This window comes from Ambystoma mexicanum, chromosome 14, assembly GCF_040938575.1.
Source record: "Ambystoma mexicanum isolate Mex_15411 chromosome 14, UKY_AmexF1_1, whole genome shotgun sequence".
NCBI lineage: Eukaryota > Metazoa > Chordata > Amphibia > Caudata > Ambystomatidae > Ambystoma > Ambystoma mexicanum.
The window spans coordinates 166,360,038-166,382,579 of NC_090940.1; the positions used below are offsets into that span (position 1 = coordinate 166,360,038).

General features: G+C 45.3%; 1 protein-coding gene across 2 annotated transcripts in view; it reads right to left on the reverse strand.

Moving 5' to 3' along the window:
• Positions 1-22,542, reverse strand: part of EHD4 (EH domain containing 4) — a 265,684-nt gene that overhangs the window by 19,283 nt on the left and 223,859 nt on the right. The window contains exon 6 of one of the 2 annotated variants that reach the window (XM_069638814.1): positions 16,323-21,396. The exons of the other annotated variant lie outside the window; for it this stretch is intronic. Coding sequence (XP_069494915.1) covers positions 20,860-21,396 — 537 coding nt within the window. The 3' untranslated portion in view covers positions 16,323-20,859. Of the gene's footprint in view, positions 1-16,322; positions 21,397-22,542 lie in introns of those variants that run through there. 2 annotated transcript variants of the gene reach the window in all.

Below are 22,542 nucleotides of genomic sequence, written 5' to 3' on the forward strand. Positions count from 1 at the left end.
GGGTGGCACAGCAGTGCAGCTAAAACCAAATTAGGCTCTCTAGTGGGTGGATATCAGTGGGGAAGACTTTCAAACGATGCTGAGCTGCATCATTAGATAAAGAAAAGGGATTGTGTTCTTTATTTAAAAAAAACCCACCACAGATAGTGCTTGCACATGTCAATCTTAACACCTGTATAGGCTAAGAATGAGATGGATGACATTGTCTACTGAGGCCAGAAGTGGGTTTATGTTCTCATCAAGAACCCAGTAACAAAGATGCAACCACTTGCTTTTATATAGCTTTTTCATGAACTATATTCTGCTCTGAAATATGCAGATAGGTGAAGGAACCAAAAACAAGCTTCAAATCCAGTAATGTAGGGGCGGGAACCACCTGCCTTTTCGACCGAGTTACGAGTTCCCCCATTCGAGGCAGATCACATGGAGGCAGTACTGCCAATTCTAGGAAATCTGAGAACCATTTCTGGCATAGCCAAATCGCAGTGTGCAAAATTGGCATTCACCTCTAGCTAGTGACATTTGCTTCTCGGTAAGAAATGGTGTGCTGCATGTAGGTTTAGAATTGAGTTGGCAAGTGACTTTTCTATGGCTGGCAAGAAGCTTGCAACTTGAATTTTTGCCCCTGCACAAACGGATAACCAGAATCATGCTTGAGTTCTGTGCAGATCTGAACCTCCCCAGAGTTCTGTGGCTCAGGGCAAGCAGAGGGACGTGTTTTGTTTGACAGTCTTTAAGAAGTGCATCTCCCATTGAATGGTGTCCCTGCCCCTTCTGAGTTAGAAGTTGGGGGCACACACAAATCCACTGCTGGAGACATCCATTTGAGGAACAGCATTTTGGCCACTGATTACTTCAGTTCATATTCATGTGGAGGAGAGACTATTCTGCTTAGACTATCTGCTAACACATTCCTCTGTCCTACAAGATGGGATGTAATCGGGAAGAAGGGGACCTTGGGAGGCCCAATTCCACATTTGTTCTGCCTGAAGACAAAGGGCGGGAGTGGGTCCTAACCTTCTTGTTTCAATAAAACATGGTGGTAGTATAGTCCATAGAACTTTAACCACCTTCCAATGAATAGAGCAGGAACGATTTTAGAACAAAGAAAATGGGCCAGAGTTCCAGGACATTTATGTGATCCTTTACATCTTGATATGTCCAAAGACAGTGAGAGGTTAGATGAAGACAGCGAGCTTCCATCTCTAATCGAAAGAGTTTTGTCACCTTAAACTGGGGCTGAGGTGGCTGGAACTGGAAACTGACCACAAGGTTCTCTAACTTGTTCCACCAAATTAGAGCATCTCAGACATCATCTGGAACAGAGATCAAGTTGCTCTGGGAATCTACTAATGGATTCAAGCTGCTGGTCAGATACCACTGCAGAGTCTACATTCTCTGACTTGCGAAAGGACTCGGGTAGATACATGAAGCCATCAACCCTGGAAGCCTTTTAAATCACCATGCCAACAGTTCTTGATGACTCATCTATTGAATCATCAAGTGGGCCTTATTCCGAGTTGGGCACAAAGGTATTACCGGCACCGGTAAGGACAACGGTGCCGGTAATCCCTTTGCGCCCTATTCCGAGGTCCCTTAGCGGGTCCCTGCTTTAACGCCTGGTCTGACCAGGCGTTGTGGACGGGACCCGTTCAGGAACTTCGGAGCTAATAACGGTACCGCAATTTGCGGTACCGTTATTAGCTACTTCCCCATTCCCATTGAGCCCTATGGAGTCGGGACCGGTATGAGAGGTAGTCATGGCACAAATAGCACCATGACTACCACAATACTCGGAATGAGGCCCATTGTTTAAAGTGGTATCCAGTGCTGCTCCAATAAATAATCCTCTGCGATGAAATCAGGTTTGACTTGGAAATGTTCAACGAAAACCCCAATTGGAACAGAGTAATTCAGGTTATCTGAACATTATGTAATACCTTGCTTGGTGAGCCAGCCTTTATTAGCCCGTCATCTTGGTAGTGGCATAGGGAAATGTTCTTCAGCCACAGGTGAACAGCCACCACAGATAACACCTTTGTTTAGACTCTGGGAGCAGGGTTTAAGCCGAAGAGAAGACAGGTGTATTGATAGCAGTTCTTCCCCACACTAAACCTTAGGTTCTGGTGTTGTTCCTTCACGATTGAATGTGAAAAAAAGCCATCTTGGCAGTCTAACAATCCCTTCCAGCGTTCGTATGAAAGTCACCAGGATCTTAAGAACTGTTACCATTTTAAATATTTCCACAAGAGGAAATTGGTTCAAATTGTAAACATCCCGAATAGGTTTTATGCCGCCACTCTATAAAATAGTGGGAGTAGAACCTCTTCTGGAAACAACTCTTGCTCCCAAGCAGAGAAGTTTTAGAATCTCTGAGGACGCCTTCTAGAATTTTGAAGGGAGCCAAAGAATAACCTAGATGAACAGATTGTTTAACTTACAAGTGTCCTCAGTAATGTTTGCCTCATGATGGAAATATCTGAAAATTCTCCCTGTCAATGGGGATGTATGCTCCATGATGAGAATACAAAGGTTGTAGAAGTGTAACAAAAATAGTAGTGGAACTGTGGCTTCTTGGAGGGCGCAGAGAGCAACATGTGTCAAGTGGTTCGGGCTGAAGAAGGTTGACATCAAAGTGGGGAGAATGATCATAAGGGCCCCCCCCCCACCCCAGATTGTTTTCTCTCAGTTGGTCAGTCCGTTCAAACATTTATATATTGCCTCTACTCGTGGATCATAACTTTGTTGGAACCCGTACCCACCAGCTACTGATCAGATGCTGCCTCAGACTAGAAAAATATCTGCTGCCATGAGTAGAATTCATTTATGTATTCCAAACCCAAGGCCCCAAGACTGAAACACTCACATCCCTGATTTGACAGAGACCTATTGATGAATAGTCTATGTTCTTCAATAGACCAAAGGTTCAATCCTGGGATATACTGTGTGAGAATACCCTTAACGTAAATTATGAGTAGCCACATGGATTAATTTAATAAAGTTACTCAACATAGTGACTACCTTACTCCTAGTCCATAGTCCCCTTTCCTCCATACTTAAGGGACATTCCTCCGTCCTGTGGGACGGGACCCGAGCACTTTGTAAAAAAAATCAAATTTTTCAAAAATGTGTCCTTCTCTTTATTAATGCAGGGTACTGCACACGGCCGTAACCCCGCCCTCCTTAGCTCCGCCCAGCGCATCGCCCATCAGTCCTTTTCTATCGCCAGGTCTGAGACCTTTAAGCAATAATAGAGGAACCTTATTAGAGGGGACGGCGGGCAGGCGTATGGAGGAAAGGGGACTATGGACTAGGAGTAAGGCAGTCACTACGGTGAGTAACCTTATTATACACTACCTCCCGTCCCCTTTTCTCCATACTTATGGGAGATTCCCAAGCACTCCTCACAGAAATTACGGGTGGATGGAAACCTCCTTATTGAAACAGGTTTTTAGCACAGCTTGATTAAACTGAGCATCAGCTCTGGACCTCAGGTCTAGACAGTAATGCCTACAAAAAGCCGATGGGGAGGCCCACATAGCTGCTTTCGCGATGGTCTCCCAGGGAATATACTTTTGGAAGGCAACAGCAGCAACCGCCTTGCCCCGTACAAGAGGAGCATGAATCCCTTTTGGAGGTTGAAGGCCCTAAACAGCGTAAGCCTCTGCAATACAGGCAGCAGTACATCTGGAGATGGTCACTTTCGAGGCCGACTTACCTTGCGGATTACCGAAAGCACCAAAAGCTGAGAAGAGTTCCTAAACTCAGATGTTCTGTCCATATAGAACTTAAGAGCTCTTCTAACGTCTAGGCAATGAGAAACCCTCTCAGCATCTGAGGCTGGGTTTGGGAAGAAGACAAGCAAGGAGTTATTCAGATGAAAATCAGAGACCACTTTTGGAAGGAAGGAAGGATTCATCCTCAGGACAACCTTTTCCTTATGAAAAACCAGGAAGGGATGCTCCACCGACAAGGCCTGGAGCTCACTCACACGCCTTGCCGAAATCACAGCAACCAAGAAGGACACTTTCCACAAAAGGTACTTAAAGACTACCGTAGCCATGGGCTCAAAGGGCATCTGGCACAAGGCCGTGAGGACCACATTCAGATCCCACTTTGGATGCGGTTTGCGAACAGGAGGCTAAAGGTGCATGAGGCCTGCAAAGTGTCTTTTCATGACTGGATTTGAGGGCGAAAAAGAGCACTGATACGTGGACAGATAAGCAGCAATAGCCGACAGATAAGTCCTGCAGGACAAGACATGAAAGCCAGACTCTGCCAGATATGAGGCAAAGGACAGAACTGCGTTGATCGTAGCCTCCTTGGGGTCCAGCTGCCTAGCCAAACACCAGTGGCAGAACCGTAGCCATTTACTTTTATACTAAGATCTCGTCGAGGGCTTCCTGGCCACCTGACTAATGCGCATGTTATCTGCGGACAAATTGAGGCGCTCTAAGGATCTGAACCCCGGCACCATGCCGCCAAGTTGAATGATTGTGGGGAGGGGTGCCACAACTGCCGATCGCTCTGGTGAAGCAGGTTGAGAACCATCGGAAGCCTGATCGGTGCACACACCGATAGATTCAGAAGCTCTGAAAACCAAAACCTGGCCGGCCACCACAGTGCTATGAACAGAAGAGAGCAATTCACTGTGCCCCTCAGCTTGCAAAGCGCCCGATGAATCAGAGGCAGAGGTGGAAAAGCATAGGCCCTCATCATGTTCCAGGAAATTCCAAGAGCATCTCCCATAGAGGAGGCTCCCAGCCAGTTTCTGTAGGCAAACAGGGGAAGCTTCCGGTTTGTCGATGTCGCAAAGAGGTCCACTTCTGGAGTGTCCCAACAATGGAAAATCTAAGAGGACCTCCGTGTTCAATTCCCACTCGTAGCTGACCATTGTTCGTCGGCTGAGGGCATCTGCATTCAGCTGGCCCGGGATGTGTACTGCCACCAGCCAGATGCCATGCTGAACAGCCCATTCCCAAATCTGAATGGCAAGATCCACAGAGGAGGGGACTTGGTACCCCCCTGCTTGTTGACATAAAACATGGACACCACATTGTCTGTGCCAACACAGACCACTTTGTTGACAATGACAGGCTTGAACGCTTTCAGCACCAGGAATATCGCCAGGAGCTCCAAGTGATTTATATGAAGCTGTCTGTCCTGCGGCGACCAGAGATCGGAAACCTGAAGATCCAACATCGCACCCCAACCCAGAAGGGAGGAGTCTGTCGTGACCATCAATAGCGGGCAGGGGTCTTGAAAAGCCGCACCCACCAACAGATTGCTGAGAGAAGACCACCACAGGAGGTCTATCCTCATGAAGGATGGAACCCGGATCATTTTGGAGTCTGGATCCACTGCTTGGCACCAAGAGCTCCGAAAAGCCATCTGCGTCCTCATCTTGAGACGAGCAAGAGGAAGAGCCAGCACACACGAGGCCATGAGGCCCAGAAGCCTCTGGAACCACCAGGCCGACATGATCTCTGACTGCATAAACACCTGACAAGGGGCCAACAGATCCGCCATTCTGTCCCCGGTCAGGTATACTCGGCAGTCGATCGTGTTCCAACAAAAACCCAGGAAAATCAAGTCCTGAGAGATCGTCATGGAGGATTTCCGCCAGTTCACCGACAGCTCAAGGTGGAACAGGAGCTGGAGGAGAGACCGAAGGTTGTTCGAGGATGACAGAGGACAAGGACTGCGCAGCGGCCAATCGTCCAAATACGGATAGACATGGATACCCTGTAGCCGAAGATAAGCAGCGATGACCGACATCTTCGTAAAGACACGCGGTACCGAGCTGAGGCCAAACGGGAGCACATGAAACTGAAAAAGCTCCTCCCCAATGGAAAACCGTAGGTATTTCCGATGCGGACTCCAAATAAGGATATGCATATAAGCATCCTGAAGGTCCACCATGCTGAGCCAGTCGCCCTTCTGCAAAGAGGACTTTATCTGAAAGGGCGTGATCATCTTGAATTTCTCTTGGGGAAGAGAGAGTTTGAACTGGGAAAGGTCTACGATGGTGCGCAGGCCAGACTGGTTGGGTTTGGGCACCGTAAACAGCTGGGAGTAGAAGCCCTCCCCTCGCTCCCCTAGGGGAACGGGTTCCACCGCCCTGAGATCCAGAAGCTTCTGGATCTCGGCTCCGAGGGAGGGCAACCCCGACTATCCAGAAAGTCTGTGAGGTCTTCTTGGGTAATGACCTTAGCAGGACCTCCCCATCCCAAACACTCAATCACCCTATTCATGACCATCCTATAGGCCGCATTTGGGTGAGAATGGATGTTTGCCATGTCAAATTCAACCCCAGAAGAGATATCCAGACAAGTGGTTCTTTCAGACAAGTGGCTAGGCCTTCTTCCTGGGATAAGTCCAAGACGAATTCTTCTGGAACATTGGAAGTTTCAAAATGTTCTTACCCAAAGGATAGGACATTGTCTTTCTCAAAGTTGGACCACAGGATTTCAAGAAACCCATCTTGGATTTGGGTTTAAAGCTCAAAGTAGTGTCCGAGGTCAATGTCGAAGGGCCCTTCAACTTCCTCGAGGAGGAATTCACAGAAGCCCTTTGCTTCAATGTTGTCTCCATGGTCGACATTAGGCAAGAAGACATCCCTGAGGTCTTCAGACTCAGGCGTTTGTACACGCAGAAGCAGTCTTTCATCAGGAAAACATACCTGACGCTTGTCGGGTAAGGAGATGGAGGATGAGGAGGGATGGCATAATTTCTTCGACTTCTTACGTAACGAGGAAGAGATGGGAATATCTCCTGGACCTTGACCCTTTTTAATGTCTAGATCATTTATTGGGCGTTTCTGGAGACTTGTCTTCGGTGGAGCTTCTACCTTCGGAAGATGTTCTCTTCAAAGGAGTGGGAGACTTGGAAACCGACAACCTAGTGTGAGCTTCGATCTCTCTTCTTCAAGGCCTTGATGGTCATCAATTTGCAGATGCCACACTCGATGACTGTGTTCTTTGCCGAGGCACCAGAGACAAATCATGTGCAGATCAAGATCGACATCTACGAGTCACAGTCCGCACATCTCTTAAAGCCCGTTCTCGGCATAGACATTGTTAGGATTTTTATCAAAACGAATGTAGGTGTTCATCGAGAGAATCGCTGAGGCAAGTCAAACCCTTCAGAGAACATGCTGTGCATGAGGAAAAACACAACTGGGACAACAGGCGTAGTGCATGCTATGTATACTGTCATCGACGTCTGGTCCGGATGTGGGGATGGTAACCATTGAAGGACATCGACTCAATGCCACACAGCACCCTCTACAGTCGAAATAATTTCAGAGACTGCAAAGCAGGATATTAATATATCTAAGATGAGGAGTCCATGCGTGGGCACAATCCATTAGAAAGAGTCCTTACACATCAACTTTAAAGCAAAATCTGTAATAAATGCATGTCTGATGGGAGGGTGAATACTTTCTCTGGACTCGTATGGGGAAGGGTGAGTGGCTGGGGAAGTGGGGTTAACTTGTTCAGGGTGGCTCCTGATTATTAATGTGTAGGTCATCGTTTTCCAAGTCATTGTTACAGCCATGACGTGAAGGCAAGTGTGTTATCTGCTGTTGTAACCTAATACCAGCTCTTTGACTCACATTGATTTGGAAAATGGAATAAAAACATATTTGGAAAAAAAAGCAGGTCAGAGGCCTTTGCCATGAATGTTATGCATATTAGCATGTTATCCACATTAGCTTTTTGCCTGCTTAGGACTGTACTACTTTCCACCTGCATGATCCACATTTTGGCAAAGATATTGACAATGTTTAGAGCACTGTTCATTTCAGCCTGGACTTCCTTGAGACTATTCCGATCTTCACATTTTATTCTCAGGCATGTATTCCAGCAAACGAATGATCCTCTTCGGCATTGAACTGTCCTAGTGGGAGAGAATGGCTAGGTTACATTTCAGTTCTGACTGTCGTAGCTCCAGTGGCTAGGGCCCCCCCCAAACCACCCAAAAGAATACACTTTCCTACCTTCACAATATGCGGCTACAAAGCATTGAGCGTGCTGTTAACGGAATCAAGGCTTAGCCAAAGACAAAATTCCAGATTTAGCCTATGTGATATCAAGGTGCATTATAAGCTTCAAATGTGCTTCTTTTCCAATCACAAAGAAAATGCTCTTGTCTGTCTGCCAATGTTATGAGCCTGAAAAGATTTGATGCTGGAATGATCACAACGGAGGACACTTCAATCTATTTCAGCAGGTGAAACTTTACTGGCATGCTTGGCTGGACCTCCTTTTTGTTTCGTTGATGTTACTGTTGCTGATGTTGCCATTGATGGGTACTTCATTTACAGATGTCGGAACAATGTGTATAATATGTAGCATGTGCTTGATAATGCTGAGGCAAGAAACCTGGAGACCTACTGTCACTGAGGAGACCTGCAGTTTAGATTTAAATGACAGCATGCTTGCTGATCTCAAGATCGTGGACTGGTGCACGGACATACATTGGTTGCCCATGGACAGTGGTGTCCTAAGCAGATTGTCTGTAGTCCGGGAGTCACTGACAGACCCAGAATGTGCCTGGATCAGGCACAAGCCTTTCACCAACTTTGCACCCACAATGAAAAATGTGTAGTTCATAGGTTGTCCTCCTGTGAGTAGTGGTCCTTTTTCAGGAACCTCTTTAGATTCTGCCTCTCATCCTGGGTGTGGGTCCTCATTCAACCAACAAATTAGTCATTTTATGTCAGTCTCAGAATGTCTTGGCATTGAAATCATGACAGATTTCACAATTCCCTGTGTGATGTGGATGAAGGCAGTAGATGTCAATCTAGTTGCTTGCCGTCCATATGTTTAGTCCACAAGAATATCAAGATTTAAGAATAGTTTCAAGGACCCACGTCTCTGCAAATCTGGAGCATGCAAACTACAAAACCTGAAGGGGGATTGAGAAAGGTAACAACACACAGGTACCCAGTCTGAGCCAATGACCCTGTCAAGAACCCAGAGTGAATGCTAACAGGGTTTTCTACACCTTGGAAAGGGCCACCTATAATGGTTTCACCACCCAAAAAAGCCTTCTGAAATTAGTGATCCAAAAAGTGCTCCAATCTTGAAATAAGGTAGAAGAAACTGCCAAACATATGTATAAATCATTGAATGAAGGGGGCAGTGCCCAAATGACTTGTACGAAAGAATGTGAAGTTGGTCTCTGTGAGTAGAGGTAAGGCTCTTCACTGTCAGAAGGGAAAAGGGCCAAGAAAAGGGTAGCTCGGCTGCTTAAGATTGGTTTCTCTTTAAATGCAATATACATTGAATTGAAGCTCCCCAATCTGATAAGTAATTGATCAAAGCATGTGAATATATGCAAGATCTAATGTTGGAGTATAGCAATGGTGACGGCAATCAGTATTTTCAGAAATTAGATGTATAAACTAGCACAAGAACAACGATGTGCATCATATTCCCTAGACCAAATCTTTAACTCTGGTGTCATTTCTAATGGCCTCTGATGTGGGATTTTAATTTTACAAATATCACACTTTAACAGAAAACAATTCTAGAATGACGATGCAAGGCTTCTAGTGGGCAATTTTATAAAGGACAAATGATTGTCTGTGGAGAAATTGCAGTGTGTCCTTTGCAGTCATTGCACTTGAATTAAGTCTCCAATTACTGCCTCCTTGAGAACTTCCCCGCCCCCCATGACATTTTAATCACATTTCCTCTGAAAATGAGATGGTAAAATGCACCATTTCAACCCGTTGCTTTTCTTGGAGGGAGTAACTCTGATCGTCCTCATGCCTGCAACCCTGCTGGCAGATGGGGGAGAGTTGGTTTGTTCACTTCTTTTTTGAGGCTGATGCGTACGCTACAATGGTTTAAATGTTTTACAGCGGTCACTGATTGGAAGATTATATCCATCCGGTTTTACATACATTATGCCAGGTCACATTACAGCATGTAATGACATTTCAATATTTTAAAATGATTGAGAATGACAATGCATTACTTACCGTAAAAGCATTTCTGATGGTTGTATCTGCTTAGATTCACATGCTGTGCATAGGTCCGACATCCAGTGGTCACTGCGGAGTATTGCATTTTGTTTTTCGTAGTCGAAAAGGGGACGTCGACAAGGCGTGTCTGTAACACTATCCCTATAGTGACGTGCGTTGTACCCATAATCCCTCACGCGTCGAGGTCCCTCTGTTTGTATTTTTCTGCCCTGAGGGAGTCTTCTAGACGTGAGTGAGTACAGAAAAGAGAGAGATATAGAAAAGGATGTCTATGTTCCTTCCATCCAAGCGGGGAGGAAGGGTGGGCGCATATGAATCTAAGCAGATACAACCATCAGAAATGCTTTTACGGTAAGTAATGCATTGTCTTCTGATGTTTGTTAATCTGCTTAGAATCACATGCTGTGCATAGACTAGCGAGCAGTACCCGGAGTTGGAGGTGGGTTGTGAGAAGGAACAGTAGAGAAAAGATGTCTTAATACTGCTTGTCCCACCTGGGAATCAGATCTAGAGTGGGCATCTAGACAGTAGTGTTTTGTAAAGGTGTGTACAGAACTCCAGGTTGCCGCTTTGCAGATGGACTCAAGGGGAACATTTGCAATAAATGCTATGGATGCCCCAGTGCCTCGAGTAGAGTGTGCTCTTGGCTTGAAGGGTAGTTCTCTCTTAGCAAGAGTGTAACAGAGAGTGATGCATTGTACAATCCATCTAGATATAGTGGATTTTGAAACTGCATCTCCTTCTCTTCCTGCTGCCACCGAGACAAAGAACTGATTAGTCTTTCTCAGTGGCCTGGTTCTTTCCATGTAGAACATGACAGCTCTGCGTACATCTAGTGTATGCAGACTTTTTTCTCCCAAGCTGGAAGGGTTTTGAAAGAACGTTGGTAGTTCTATTGACTGGTTTACATGGAATTTCGAGATGAATTTTGGTGCAAACCTTGGGTGTGTGCGTAGAACCACCTTATCCTTGTGAACTGTTACGAAGGGGTCTAGAACAGAAAGAGCCTGTAGTTCACTTACTCTCCTAATGGAGGTAATAGCGATTAGGAAAGCAGTCTTAAGAGTGAGATCTTTAAGAGTTGACTTGTGCATGGGTTCAAAGGGTGACCCCATGAGCATGGTGAGTACCACATTTAGATCCCAGCCAGGAGCTGGGTTTGCTATTGGAGGGTGTATTCTCTTTACCCCTTCCATGAAGGCTTTGATTACTGGGATCTTCCACCACAATACTTTGAGTTGTGAAGTGGTGTAAGCCGAAAGCGCTGCCAGGTGTATTTTAATAGAATTGAATACTAGACCCGAGTCCAGTAAATGGGTCAGGTACAGAATAATTTGTGTGGGAGAGCAGTCAACGGGGTTGATACTCTTCCCTCTACACCAGATGACAAATCTTTTCCATTTGCTAGAATAGCAGTGACAAGTGTTAGGCTTTCTGGCCTCTCTGAGGATGTCCATGCACCTCTGTGGAAGTTGTAAATGTCCAAATTCTATGACCTCAAGTTCATGGTCTGAGGGCATGGGTGCAGTGTCCTGCCCGTCTTGTGACAGCATGTTGTACGGGCAGGGCAGTCTCACTGGAGGAGATAGAGACATCTTCAACAAGTGAGCGAACCATTGCTGTCGGGCCCACATAGGGGCCACCAGTATCATGGTAACTTGTTCCTGGTGCATCTTGTGCACTATCTTGTTGAGAAGGGGAGTCGGGGGAAAAGCGTAAACAAATTTCCCTGACCATGGAATCGATAGACCGTTCCCCTTGGACTGGTTCTGGGGTACCTGGAGGCGTAATCTTGGCATTGAGAGTTTTCCAGAGTTGCGAACAGGTCTATTTCTGGGAAACCCCACTGTGTGAAGACGTCGAAGACGATGTCTTCTTGTAACCGCCATTCGTACTCTACGGGCAGGGGGAAGTCTCTGCTGAGTTTGTCTGCTAGCAGATTGAGTTCCCCTGGTACATGTTGTGATAGTAGGAACATGTTGTGTTTGAGAGCCCACTTCCAGATGTTCTGGGACAGCTTGGACAGTCCTGGAGAATGAGTGCCCCCTTGCTTGTTGAGGTAGTATATGGCTGTGGTGCTGTCTGTGAGGACCATCACTGTCTTTCCTTGTAGGTGTTCCTGAAAGGCTTTCAGTGCTTTGAACACCGCTAGTAGTTCCAGCAGGTTTATATGCTTGGATGCTAAGCTCGGAGTCCACGCTCCGTGAGCAGTCTGATGGGATAGGTGAGCCCCCCATCCTGTAAGGGATGCGTCTGTGGTTAGAGTGGCTTCCACTGCGGGTGTGGCAAAAGTTTTCCCTAATAACAGGTTTTCTTTTGTCCACCACAGTAGCGAGATAACCAAGGCCTGTGAGACCACCACTAGATCGTCCCATTGTCCGCTGGCCTGACACCACTGGCTGTTGAGCCACTCTTGCATTGGGCGCATGCGCAGGCGCGCGTGAGGTACCAAATAAATACATGATGCCATCATCCCTAGCAAGCGCATTGCTTTGCGTACCGTCACCTCTCGACCTGCCACATAATGGGGGATCTGAAACAGCATGTTTTGGACCCTCTCGTTGGAGGGGAAGACGAGGCTGTCCTTTGTTCGAATTAGAGCCCCTAGTAATTCTTTGATTTGGCTAGGGTCTAAGCTGGACTTCTTTTCGTTGATGGAGAAGCCCAGTTGGAACAAAAGGTCTACAGTCTTTTGGGTATTGGAGAAGCATGTTTTGTAAGAATCCCCTGTTATGAGCCAGTCGTCGAGGTAAGGGCATACCGGGATGGATAACCTGCGCAGGTGGGCTGCTGCCACTGCCAGTACTTTCGTGAATACCCTTGGTGCAGATGCTATCCCGAAGGGTAGTACTCTGAACTGGTAGTGTTTGTTCTCTATCTTGAACCTGAGGTATTTTCTGTGCGCTGGCAACATTAAAATATGAAAGTATGCATCTTTCATGTCTAGTGTTGTCATGTAATCCCCTTGTAATAACAGTGGGATTACTTCCTGCAAGGTCACCATACGAAACATTTGGGGTTTGACAAACTTGTTCGCTGGGCGCAGATCTAATACAGGGCGCATGGTTAAGTCCTTTTTGGGTACAAGGAAGTACACTGAATAAATACCTTCTGTTACCTGAGATAGGGGGACAGCCTCTATAGCTTCTTTTTTCAGTAGCTCTTCTACTTCTTGAAGAAGAATGGTGAGGTGTTCCGGTGTCATGCGTCGGTTCCGTGGGGGTCTGTACTTCGGGGAACCGTTGAATTCGATGCAGTATCCGTGGGCTATGGTGGATAATACCCAGCGGTCTGACGATATTCCCTCCCATGCTGAAAGGAACGATGTTAGCCGGCCCCCGACCGGTGATGCATGGAAGGGGACCCGGATCTTCGGGTCATTTGTTGGTATTGGGCGTGGAACCTTTGGGGCTGGAGCCGCGACCTCTTCCTCTGCCACGGCGTTGGCCTCTTTGACTGAACTGGGTGTTGTTACCCTGGTTAGAGGGCCAGTTGGTAGCAGAGTAAAATTGCTGTTGGTTTTGCTGCTGGCGTTGGCCACGAAAGGAGCGTCTATTGCCATAGCCGCGTCTGTTAGGGGGCCTAGAAATTTGGTCAAGAGTTTTGATGGTATCAAACTCTTTCTTCGCATGTTCTAGGGCCTCATCAACTGCTTTCCCAAACAGATGTGTTTGTTCTATGGGCTTATTTATCAGGGAAGCCTGGGTTTCCGGCTTAAATCCCGAATTGCGCAGCCAGACATGGCGTTTGAGAAGTATTCCCTGAACCAGGGAACGGCCAGCCGTCTCTGCGGCATCTAAGGAGTTCTTTACGATGACCTGGTTTACAAGAGTTCCCTCTGAGATTGTAGCTAACAGGCGTGAACGCAGGGGTTCTGGTGCGTCCTCTGCTTCGCTGCGCAGCTTGCTCCACTGTGCATCTGCGTAGCTAGCTAGTAGGGAATTGTTATTTGCAATCCTAGTTGAAAAGGCGGCGGACGTCGTGATTCTCTTCCCAAGTGCATAGAGCTTTTTGCTCTCTTTGTCAGGTGGTGCCTCACTAGTGGATAGTGGTACCACTGCTCTTTTCCTTGTATTAGTAACTATGAGGGAGTCCGGAATAGAATGGCCTCTGATGTACAAAGGGTCAGAGGACGAAGGGCTGAAGAGCTTTTCTATCAGAGGGTTGACCCCTCTGACTAAGGCAGAATTGGAAAGGGAAGGAGTTATTCTTCTCTTTATAGAAGCCAGGAGCGGAATAGATTTTTGCAGGGGCTTTTTCTTTAATAACTTTCTCTACAAAGTCTATAGAGTCTCCCCTGTGTCTATTTCAAAATGCGCTGCTGCCTTGCGCAATAGTGCATTAAGTGAAGGTTGGTCATCTATGGGAGAGGTGTTTCCAATAGGTGAATCCTTGGGAGGAGAAGGGTGAAAGACATCAGAGTCTGAGTGCACTGATGGGGATTGCCAAGGCTGCACTGATGGGGATTGCCAGGGCTGCGAGGTAGCTGTATCTTCTTCGAAAGCTCCTGCACTAGTGTAAGGATCTTCTTCAAACCCCTCTTCCTCATGTTCTTCCTCTCCACCCAAACACTCCTCATCTTCCTGGAGGTATTGCTCCTCTTCAGTGAGGTCATATACGTCTGTAGAAGGGGGAAACAGCCTAGGAATCTTGACCCTAGGGTCATCCTGGGGCCATTCTCTTGGTCTTTTGGGTGTGGGTGGGTTTTGGTTTCCCAAAAACCTTTCCATTTTCTCCAGACAAGAATGGAGTCTTTCAAGGGTCTCATGGGGGACCCCTGAATAGTCTAGAGGGGGGAAATCAGTGTTTTCACCTTCAAAACGCTTAGAACTCTCCCACAACGTCGAAAAAAGGTTTCCGTCGCCCTCTGAAAAGCCCTCCGGTAGTTCAGAAGTGCCCTTAGATGAAGGGGGTAGTTCCTGGCTACTCTTGTGCTTTTTCGGCGTTTCCATAGCTTTTTGTGCAGTATTCGACGTTTGTTTCATCGTCCGCTTACGTTTGTCTTCGGAAACAATTCTCGCCAGGCTCTCGACAACGAGGTTGTCAGTAGAGGACTCTGGTGTCGACGTTGCCTGCGTTAGGCGTTGTTCCTCGACGGCCGCTCTATGGAGCGTTACGTCGGATGATTTTGGGGTAGCGCCCGTGTTTGATGAAAGCCCAATCGCTGGTCGCGACTGCGTTTGCGGGTGGGGCTTGAGACCCTTACGGTCTGAGGTAGACGCCAGAGTGCCCTGCGTCCCCTTCGGCGCTGATGGATCCTTCGTCTTCGACGAAGAAGAGCCGTGGGTTGTGTGCTTAGGCCTATGGGGTCTGTGTGCGTCCTTGTCGCCGGGGTGTTCATCCCCATGTGCAGGGCGTGAGCCGAGCCTGTCGGGGCCGGGGACGGACGTCGAGGAGCGCGAGCGCTCCTTCTGGGGGTTAATGACTTCCGTAACGGACGTCGAGTTATCACCCTCCTCGTCAATTTCTGTAACAGCGGCGGCGGGTGAGGAAACTGACTTCGACATAGCGTAGTCCGCCCACCTCTTAACTTTGCGTTCTTTAAGAGTTCTTGGTTTCAAGAGCTTACAGGCCGCGCAGCTGTCCTCCTTATGATCGAGGGGCAAGCAACGATTACAGAGCTTGTGTTTGTCCTTCCAAGTGTATTTGCCCCTACAGCGTGGGCAAAACTTAAAAGGTGTCCTCTCCATAGCTGAGGCAATAATAACTGGTGATAACAACCCCAAGGGAAAGATAGGGGAGAAAAAGACATTCTCAAAGAGAAGATAAAAGTTCGAACCCCCACTCTCCCTACTGTATGTTGGCCGGCGGAGCCAGGCCACGTGTTCGGCAGCGCCGAAGGATCTCCTCCGTCTCTTCCCCTCCGTCGAAAACTTGCTCGGCGGAGGAACAGCTTCACAGCTAACGTCGAAGGGAGGGATCTTTAACAATATAATCAGTAAAATTAAGGACCGCGGTCCGTAGTAAGTATTTGCAATGTCTCTCTAGGAGCTCCGCGTAAGGCGACCAGAAGCTGGGCGGAAAAAAACAATCTGAGGGACCTCGACGCGTGAGGGATTATGGGTACAACGCACATCACTATAGGGATAGTGTTACAGACACGCCTTGTCGACGTCCCCTTTTCGACTACGAAAAACAAAATGCAATACTCTGCAGTGACCACTGGATGTCGGACCTATGCACAGCATGTGATTCTAAGCAGATTAACAAACATCAGAAATAAGTATATGTTCCGTGATGGTATTTGAGAGGATATGTATACTCTGCTATGATGGTATATGTGAAGTATCTTGGGAACATAAATAACACTTTCCTTGGAACAATGTAAGTGTTTAAAAGGCACAATGCTAGTTTAATAATGTTTCAAAGACAGCAAATTATGTGACTAGAATTCTGATTGTTACATTTTTCCACATTTTTCCACATTTCAGTATTTACAATAAATATATGCAATAAAATGTACATGTAAAAACATGTATTTCACAGAAATGCTGCTAGTAAAACACACATTTTCCAATCAAACAAGGATTGCCATCCCTGGGCCATCTCCTGAACGAGTAAACATCATCAACTGTGAAAGAAAATTGTACACTGACCCAGAAAAATGCTTTAATTTTCTCAATTTTGTAATTATCTGATTGAAGCCACAGCAGTCCCAAAGCCAGGGTGGGAGTGCAATGTTGCATGCACGTTCGTGATTGCAAGGAGTCATAGGCATGTCTATTTGCGCACTCAAAGAGAGAGGAGTTGTAAAAAGCTTGTACTTTTCTGTATTCTTTTGCATGGCCTGTGGACTGGTAAATGAAAACAATTAGAGGTTTCATTTATAACTAGATAAAGCTGGTATTTGTTATTATGTCCACTTTCTCATCAAACTGACAAAGTAGAACGAGTAATGGATTTCTAAATAGTCCATTGACTAAATAATGCCTTTATTTCATTATCCAACATACTAGAGAAATACCAATATAAAACCAGGAAACAGACTGTCTGCAACTTCAACACTCAACCTATAGCAAATTAGGGTTCAATAAGTAATCGAAATATTAACTTGAGTTTATTTAAGAATGTGTTTGGTCAGGAACAACTGGCATGCTGAACTATCTAAGTGACTGAACCACACCCGAATTTTCAGAACATTAAAGCCCCCAGACCTTTCCACCTTCGGTATAGACAATACAATGGGCCTCATTCCGAGTATGGCGGTAAGGGATAGCGGCCACCGGTAACGAGACCGGTGGCGGTAATCCCTTACCGCCATACTCCGAGTTCCCTCTGCGCCCTCGCCCTTAACGCCTGCTTTGAGCAGGTGTTAAAGTCGAGGGCGCAAAGGGGCCTCCAAGCCAATAACGGTGACCGTAATGAACGGTCACCGTTATTTGCATCTTCCCCATTCCCATTGAGCCCTATGGGGGCTCATTTGGGAATGGGGAAGAGCCTTGGTGAATGGGGAATTACCGCCCCGCCAACCTTGGAATGGGGCGGTGATTCCGCCATCCACCAAGGCGCTGCCGGTCCGGGTACGGCGTCAACCAAGGCGTTAATAGCGCCATTGGTTAGCGCCGTACTCGGAATGAGGCCCAATGTCCTCTGCTTAAATGCATATACACCAATGTCTAAGAAAATGGATGAGAAATCCAGTAGGCCGGCCAATGTAGGCAGCACAGGTAGTAATTTTCTATCAGCTATACTACATTACAAGGATCTCAATTGTTTTATTCAAAACGTGAAATCAACTTGATTCACAAGAAGCATTAAATTCAGAAGCAATATTCTATCAAGGAGGGATATTGAAAATGTGACTAAATATTTACCGGTCAATTCACAACATTAAAAGTGCTTGTAGGCTTTAAACGAAAGTGCCTTCGGTTCTACGATGTGCTTCTAAAGTCAAAAGCAGGACAAGGTATCCAAGTTTGATAATGTTGTGTAAGGGATGTTCTTCAAGAGTTTTGAACTTTATAGAGACCTTTTTTTTTCTGTGTCCCAAATCGGTTGAGAGGTCGTATTTAGAAAGTGGGTATAGGGCTGGATGTTGACAACTATAGCAACTTAACCACCTAATGTTTACAAATCAGAACAACTTCACTCTTACCTTTGGAGTCAACATGATAGAAAAGTCGGGTGTTCTTGGTGCAGTTAAGAGGGAAATCTAATACTAAACTGCTAGCTCAAAGGAAGCCAGATCATTTCATGGACCTATGGGAAGCTTTGCCAATGATGGAACACAAATAGCTGCTAAGCAAAGGCTGTGCTTCTTTTCTTCAGTGAAAAATAAAATACTTAATTGTGAAAACCTTATTTAAGCCAAGCAGTAAAACGTGCTTTTGTGAGGTGAAACACGATACTGCTTTTGGGATAATTTAAACATGTTTCCTGTCAAACATACTTTCTAGTATTTTCAAAAATATTGGATCTCAGGATAACTTATGTGAAGAGGTCGTTGTTTTCGCCATTAAGTATTTCGCTTATGCACAGAAAACAGTACACTATTAATTTACAATATCCTTTTTCTAAAACAACTGAAGTTTCCACGGTTCTGAAATACATAGCTATCAGTTAAAACACCAGTTCAGTATAGGCTGGGCTCATTTCCCAGGATGCTATGTTAACCGACTGAATGTTTACCTCATCTGGTGTAGAGTGGGGTCTGTGTTTTAAGGGCTGAGACTTGAATGAAACCTTTAAGCTATGCCATACTGAGACATTAAAAACAGTGATCAATAAAATATGAAGTACTTGGAACAAGGAACATTTAAATCAATGTACACCTGCTGCAGAAAATACAAGCAGATCAAGCCTTCAACAAATACAATCATCTCCCGAGGTAATATAATAAGTAAGAATAACATTTGTACACTCAATAAGCACCCGGAAGGGGATATGTTGCAGTCTCCCAGACAATCAGAGTGCTCCAAATGCATGCTTTGCCTCACTTTTTCTCACGGTCTGAGGGTCCTGTTTTCGGGGACAAAGCAATCTTCCCTTCTGGGTGGCATACTCAAACCCTTGTGAGCCACTGCATTAGCCCATGCCCACACTCCTGTCCCATACACTTTACCTGCTTACCTGCAGCCAGCTCCACCACACTGCATGGCCGGCGCCAAACTCGCAGTCACCTTCCTCCCACTCCTGCGTCTCCTCTGGCTACTGTCATAGCGACAATGGAAAGGCAGAAAGGACAAACAATAGTCCCTTCTCTAGTTTCTCATGGCAGCCATGTTCTTTTATAACTTTTTTCCAACTTGTGAAACTGCTGTAGTGCGGTTTCACAACTTATAAGCACCACCGACACAGGCTTTACAAACAGTTAACGGTGCCAGAACCTGTGCTACTTTACTCACTTGATCCCCGGCCATTACCAGCCAGTAAAGTCTGCATCCTTGGTGCTTATTGCTCAAGTGTTGCCCTACAGAAACCTGTTCACCAGTGGGCTACTTCCAACCCTAGTTCAAAATGAGCATCTTAATAAATAAACAATGAAGGTCTTCATCTAAGTCTTAGAAATCCTAAAATGCGAGATCCCCGCACATGAACAGGAATAATCAGTGTTACTGAATATCCATGATGGTGAAATGCAAGCATTCTTCATGACACAAAGTCCTAAATTAACATTTGACATGAAGTGATACTGTAATACCCTCACGAACACAGCAATAGTCTAACTTTCTTTGCAGATCTAATCTGAATTGCTTGCTTCTATAAAATTCTAAAGAGACCCCTAGATTACGATGGTAACTGCTAAATTGGCATACCATTTTAGAACCTGCACCCCTTCCCTGTGAATACCACTGTATGTACAACTTGTTTTATTTAACAGGCATTTGCTGTATAAAAATAGCAAATAAATGTGATATGCGTGTGTGTATGTGTACATACATAGGACACCTCTACCCCAGCATCATTTTTTTTTCCAGTCAACACCAGAAACTATGTTAAATAGTCAACAGAAATAAAAGCATGTTCATTTGAAAAAGTTTCAACGGTGTACAACACTAGTGAAAATGTGTGACCAACACTTGAAAGCGCTGCTGTTTATGACAATTTTCCAATGGCGTTCATGCCAGATACCCCCCCTCCTCCTTCCGATCTTAGAACCCTACTAATCATCTTGATTTTCCGTATTCTCTTCCTCCATATTTTAATGACATACTTAAATCTAGTGCCTGAATGCTTTTACAATCCTACGTTGAGGCCACAGTGACCTGCATGTGGATGAAATTAATTAAAATAATCAGTCCAACCTCTTTGGATCTTTCTTTAACCAAATCTCAATCTTGGGTAAGGAAAATTGCAAGAGAATCTGAAGAAGCAACGCTTACTGAGCATTACCAGTATTTTTCCATTTGGCCAGCACTGCAACTAAGGAATGTTATATATCTCTGTAGCTCAGCCACCGTGAAACGATGATGAATGTAGAAGGCACATTTAAAAAAGCTTAATCAACTGGGACATATATATATATATATATATATATATATATATATATATATAATACTGAAATTACTTTAGCCTTATGTTGGAATTAAAGTGTTAGTTGTGAAGTGATGACAAGCCAAGTCTCATTATGGAATGCTGGTGATTGGTACTTCAATAAGGTCTGTAGTAACAGTCGATCTCAAAGGAATGATAAGATGGGTTTTAAAAGTCATGCAGGCAAGAAGTTTCAGTTGCTGTGATTGAAAGCACTATTTTCGCTTTTGAAATGGTGCCAATGTCTGCCACTCCGAATGTGGCAATTTCAAGGTTTGGTCACTTAAATATCTATAAAAACAATTTCTGTAAATAGTCATTTATTTTAAAATGTCATATTTATAATGTCCCACACCAGGTGTGTGCCATTTGTCTGCACTGAACTCTTCTCACTCCATGCTTTGCAATGGTTTCCTGTGAGATGGTGGTAACAGATGGATGGGCAGCTCATTTGGTATTTCATAACCTTCCAGTTTAATCTTGATTAAGTGTTTTGCCAAGGCAAACTCTTCATCATCCAACATGCCGTCTTTATCACAGTCGGCCAGCTTCCAGATCTTCCCTAGGACACTGTTCGGTAACTTGGAATTAACCATTTCTTTCTTGGCACTCACACCAGATATTTTACCATTAATCGGTGATAGCATATAAAAAAGTTCATCATAGCTAGGTTTGTCCTTGGCAACCACCCAATCTTCTTCACCAAGACCTTCGCCGGCACCTTCCCCATAGCCTTGACCAAAAGGTCCTTCCATAGTCCCTTCAAATGCACCACCATGTACCATCTGAGTTGGCATGCTGCTTTCTTCTTGCCGAATCATGCTCATCAAGGCAGCAATCTTATTTGCCAACATGTTATCGACGGATTCTATCAACTTTGGCTTCAGAGTGTGGAATTTGGAAAAGTCATACGTCTCCAGCTGAGTCTGTGAATGACAAAAGTAAAAACCTATTTATAAAGAACAAAAATCTATGATCTATGCAACATTCGACTAGTAGCCATTTCAAGTAACCCATACAAGTATATGCTACAAGCGTAATTGACAATTAGTAACCATCGAGGGGGTTGTGGAGGCCTCCCAGCAAATGGGGATGCTCAGAACGTGGGCTTTACCACACAGTAATCCTGAACATCCTCAGTGCTGGCGGCAACTATCTCCCCTCACCAGGGAATCAGGTAAGTCTTTCTCCCACTCCCCTCTCCCATCCTCAGAATTCCCTCCACCCCCTCCCACCCCTTACCTTCTTTTCTGTCCATTTCGAGAGTGGACGTGCTGGGAACATTTCTGTCCCCAGCACGTCAGCTCCCGATCTGCGACAGGCCGACATGGAAAGGAAAAAGGGACTATACGTAGTCCCTTCTTCCTTTCCATGGCAGCCTTTTTTTTGTTTACTTTTTTCCTATTTTTTGAATGGCCGCCATGGAAAGGGAGAAGGGACTCAGTGCCATACCTTCTCCCTTTCCATGGCTGCCATTTGTTTTTTTTTCACTCATTTTCACTCATTTTCAATGCTCACCATGGAAAGGGAAAACGTACTTCGTTTTCCCTTCCCCAGTGGCAATTTGTTTGACATTTTCTTTTTCTGTTCGAAACCCTAGAGCGTTTCTGAACAGAAAAGAAAATGCCTTTAAGTACCCCAGTCTAACAGGCCAGGGTACTAATGGCAATAAGACCCTCGCCTGTGGGCCATTACCGCATAAAGTAATGCCCCTGTGTAGCTATGGGCCACAGGGGCATTACCTTATGCAGTAGAAAATTACAGAAGATTTGCTATAACAATCAGCAATGAAGTTGCGCTTACATTTTTGATGCTGCAAGAAAATTTCCTATGGATACAGTCAGATTAGAAGCAACTAATATTCTTCAAACATACTTTACTTATATAGTCTGCAAGATCGACTCTGTAGTTTAGATTTCCATTTTATTTTTGGATCTTTAATTTTGATCCTCATTGAGTTATCGACACAAAGCTATCCATAAAAAGGATAACTCAACAAATCAACAAATACTGACCCAACACCAGTATCAGAAATCTCAATAGCAGGCACCACAAACATAAAACATTTAGTC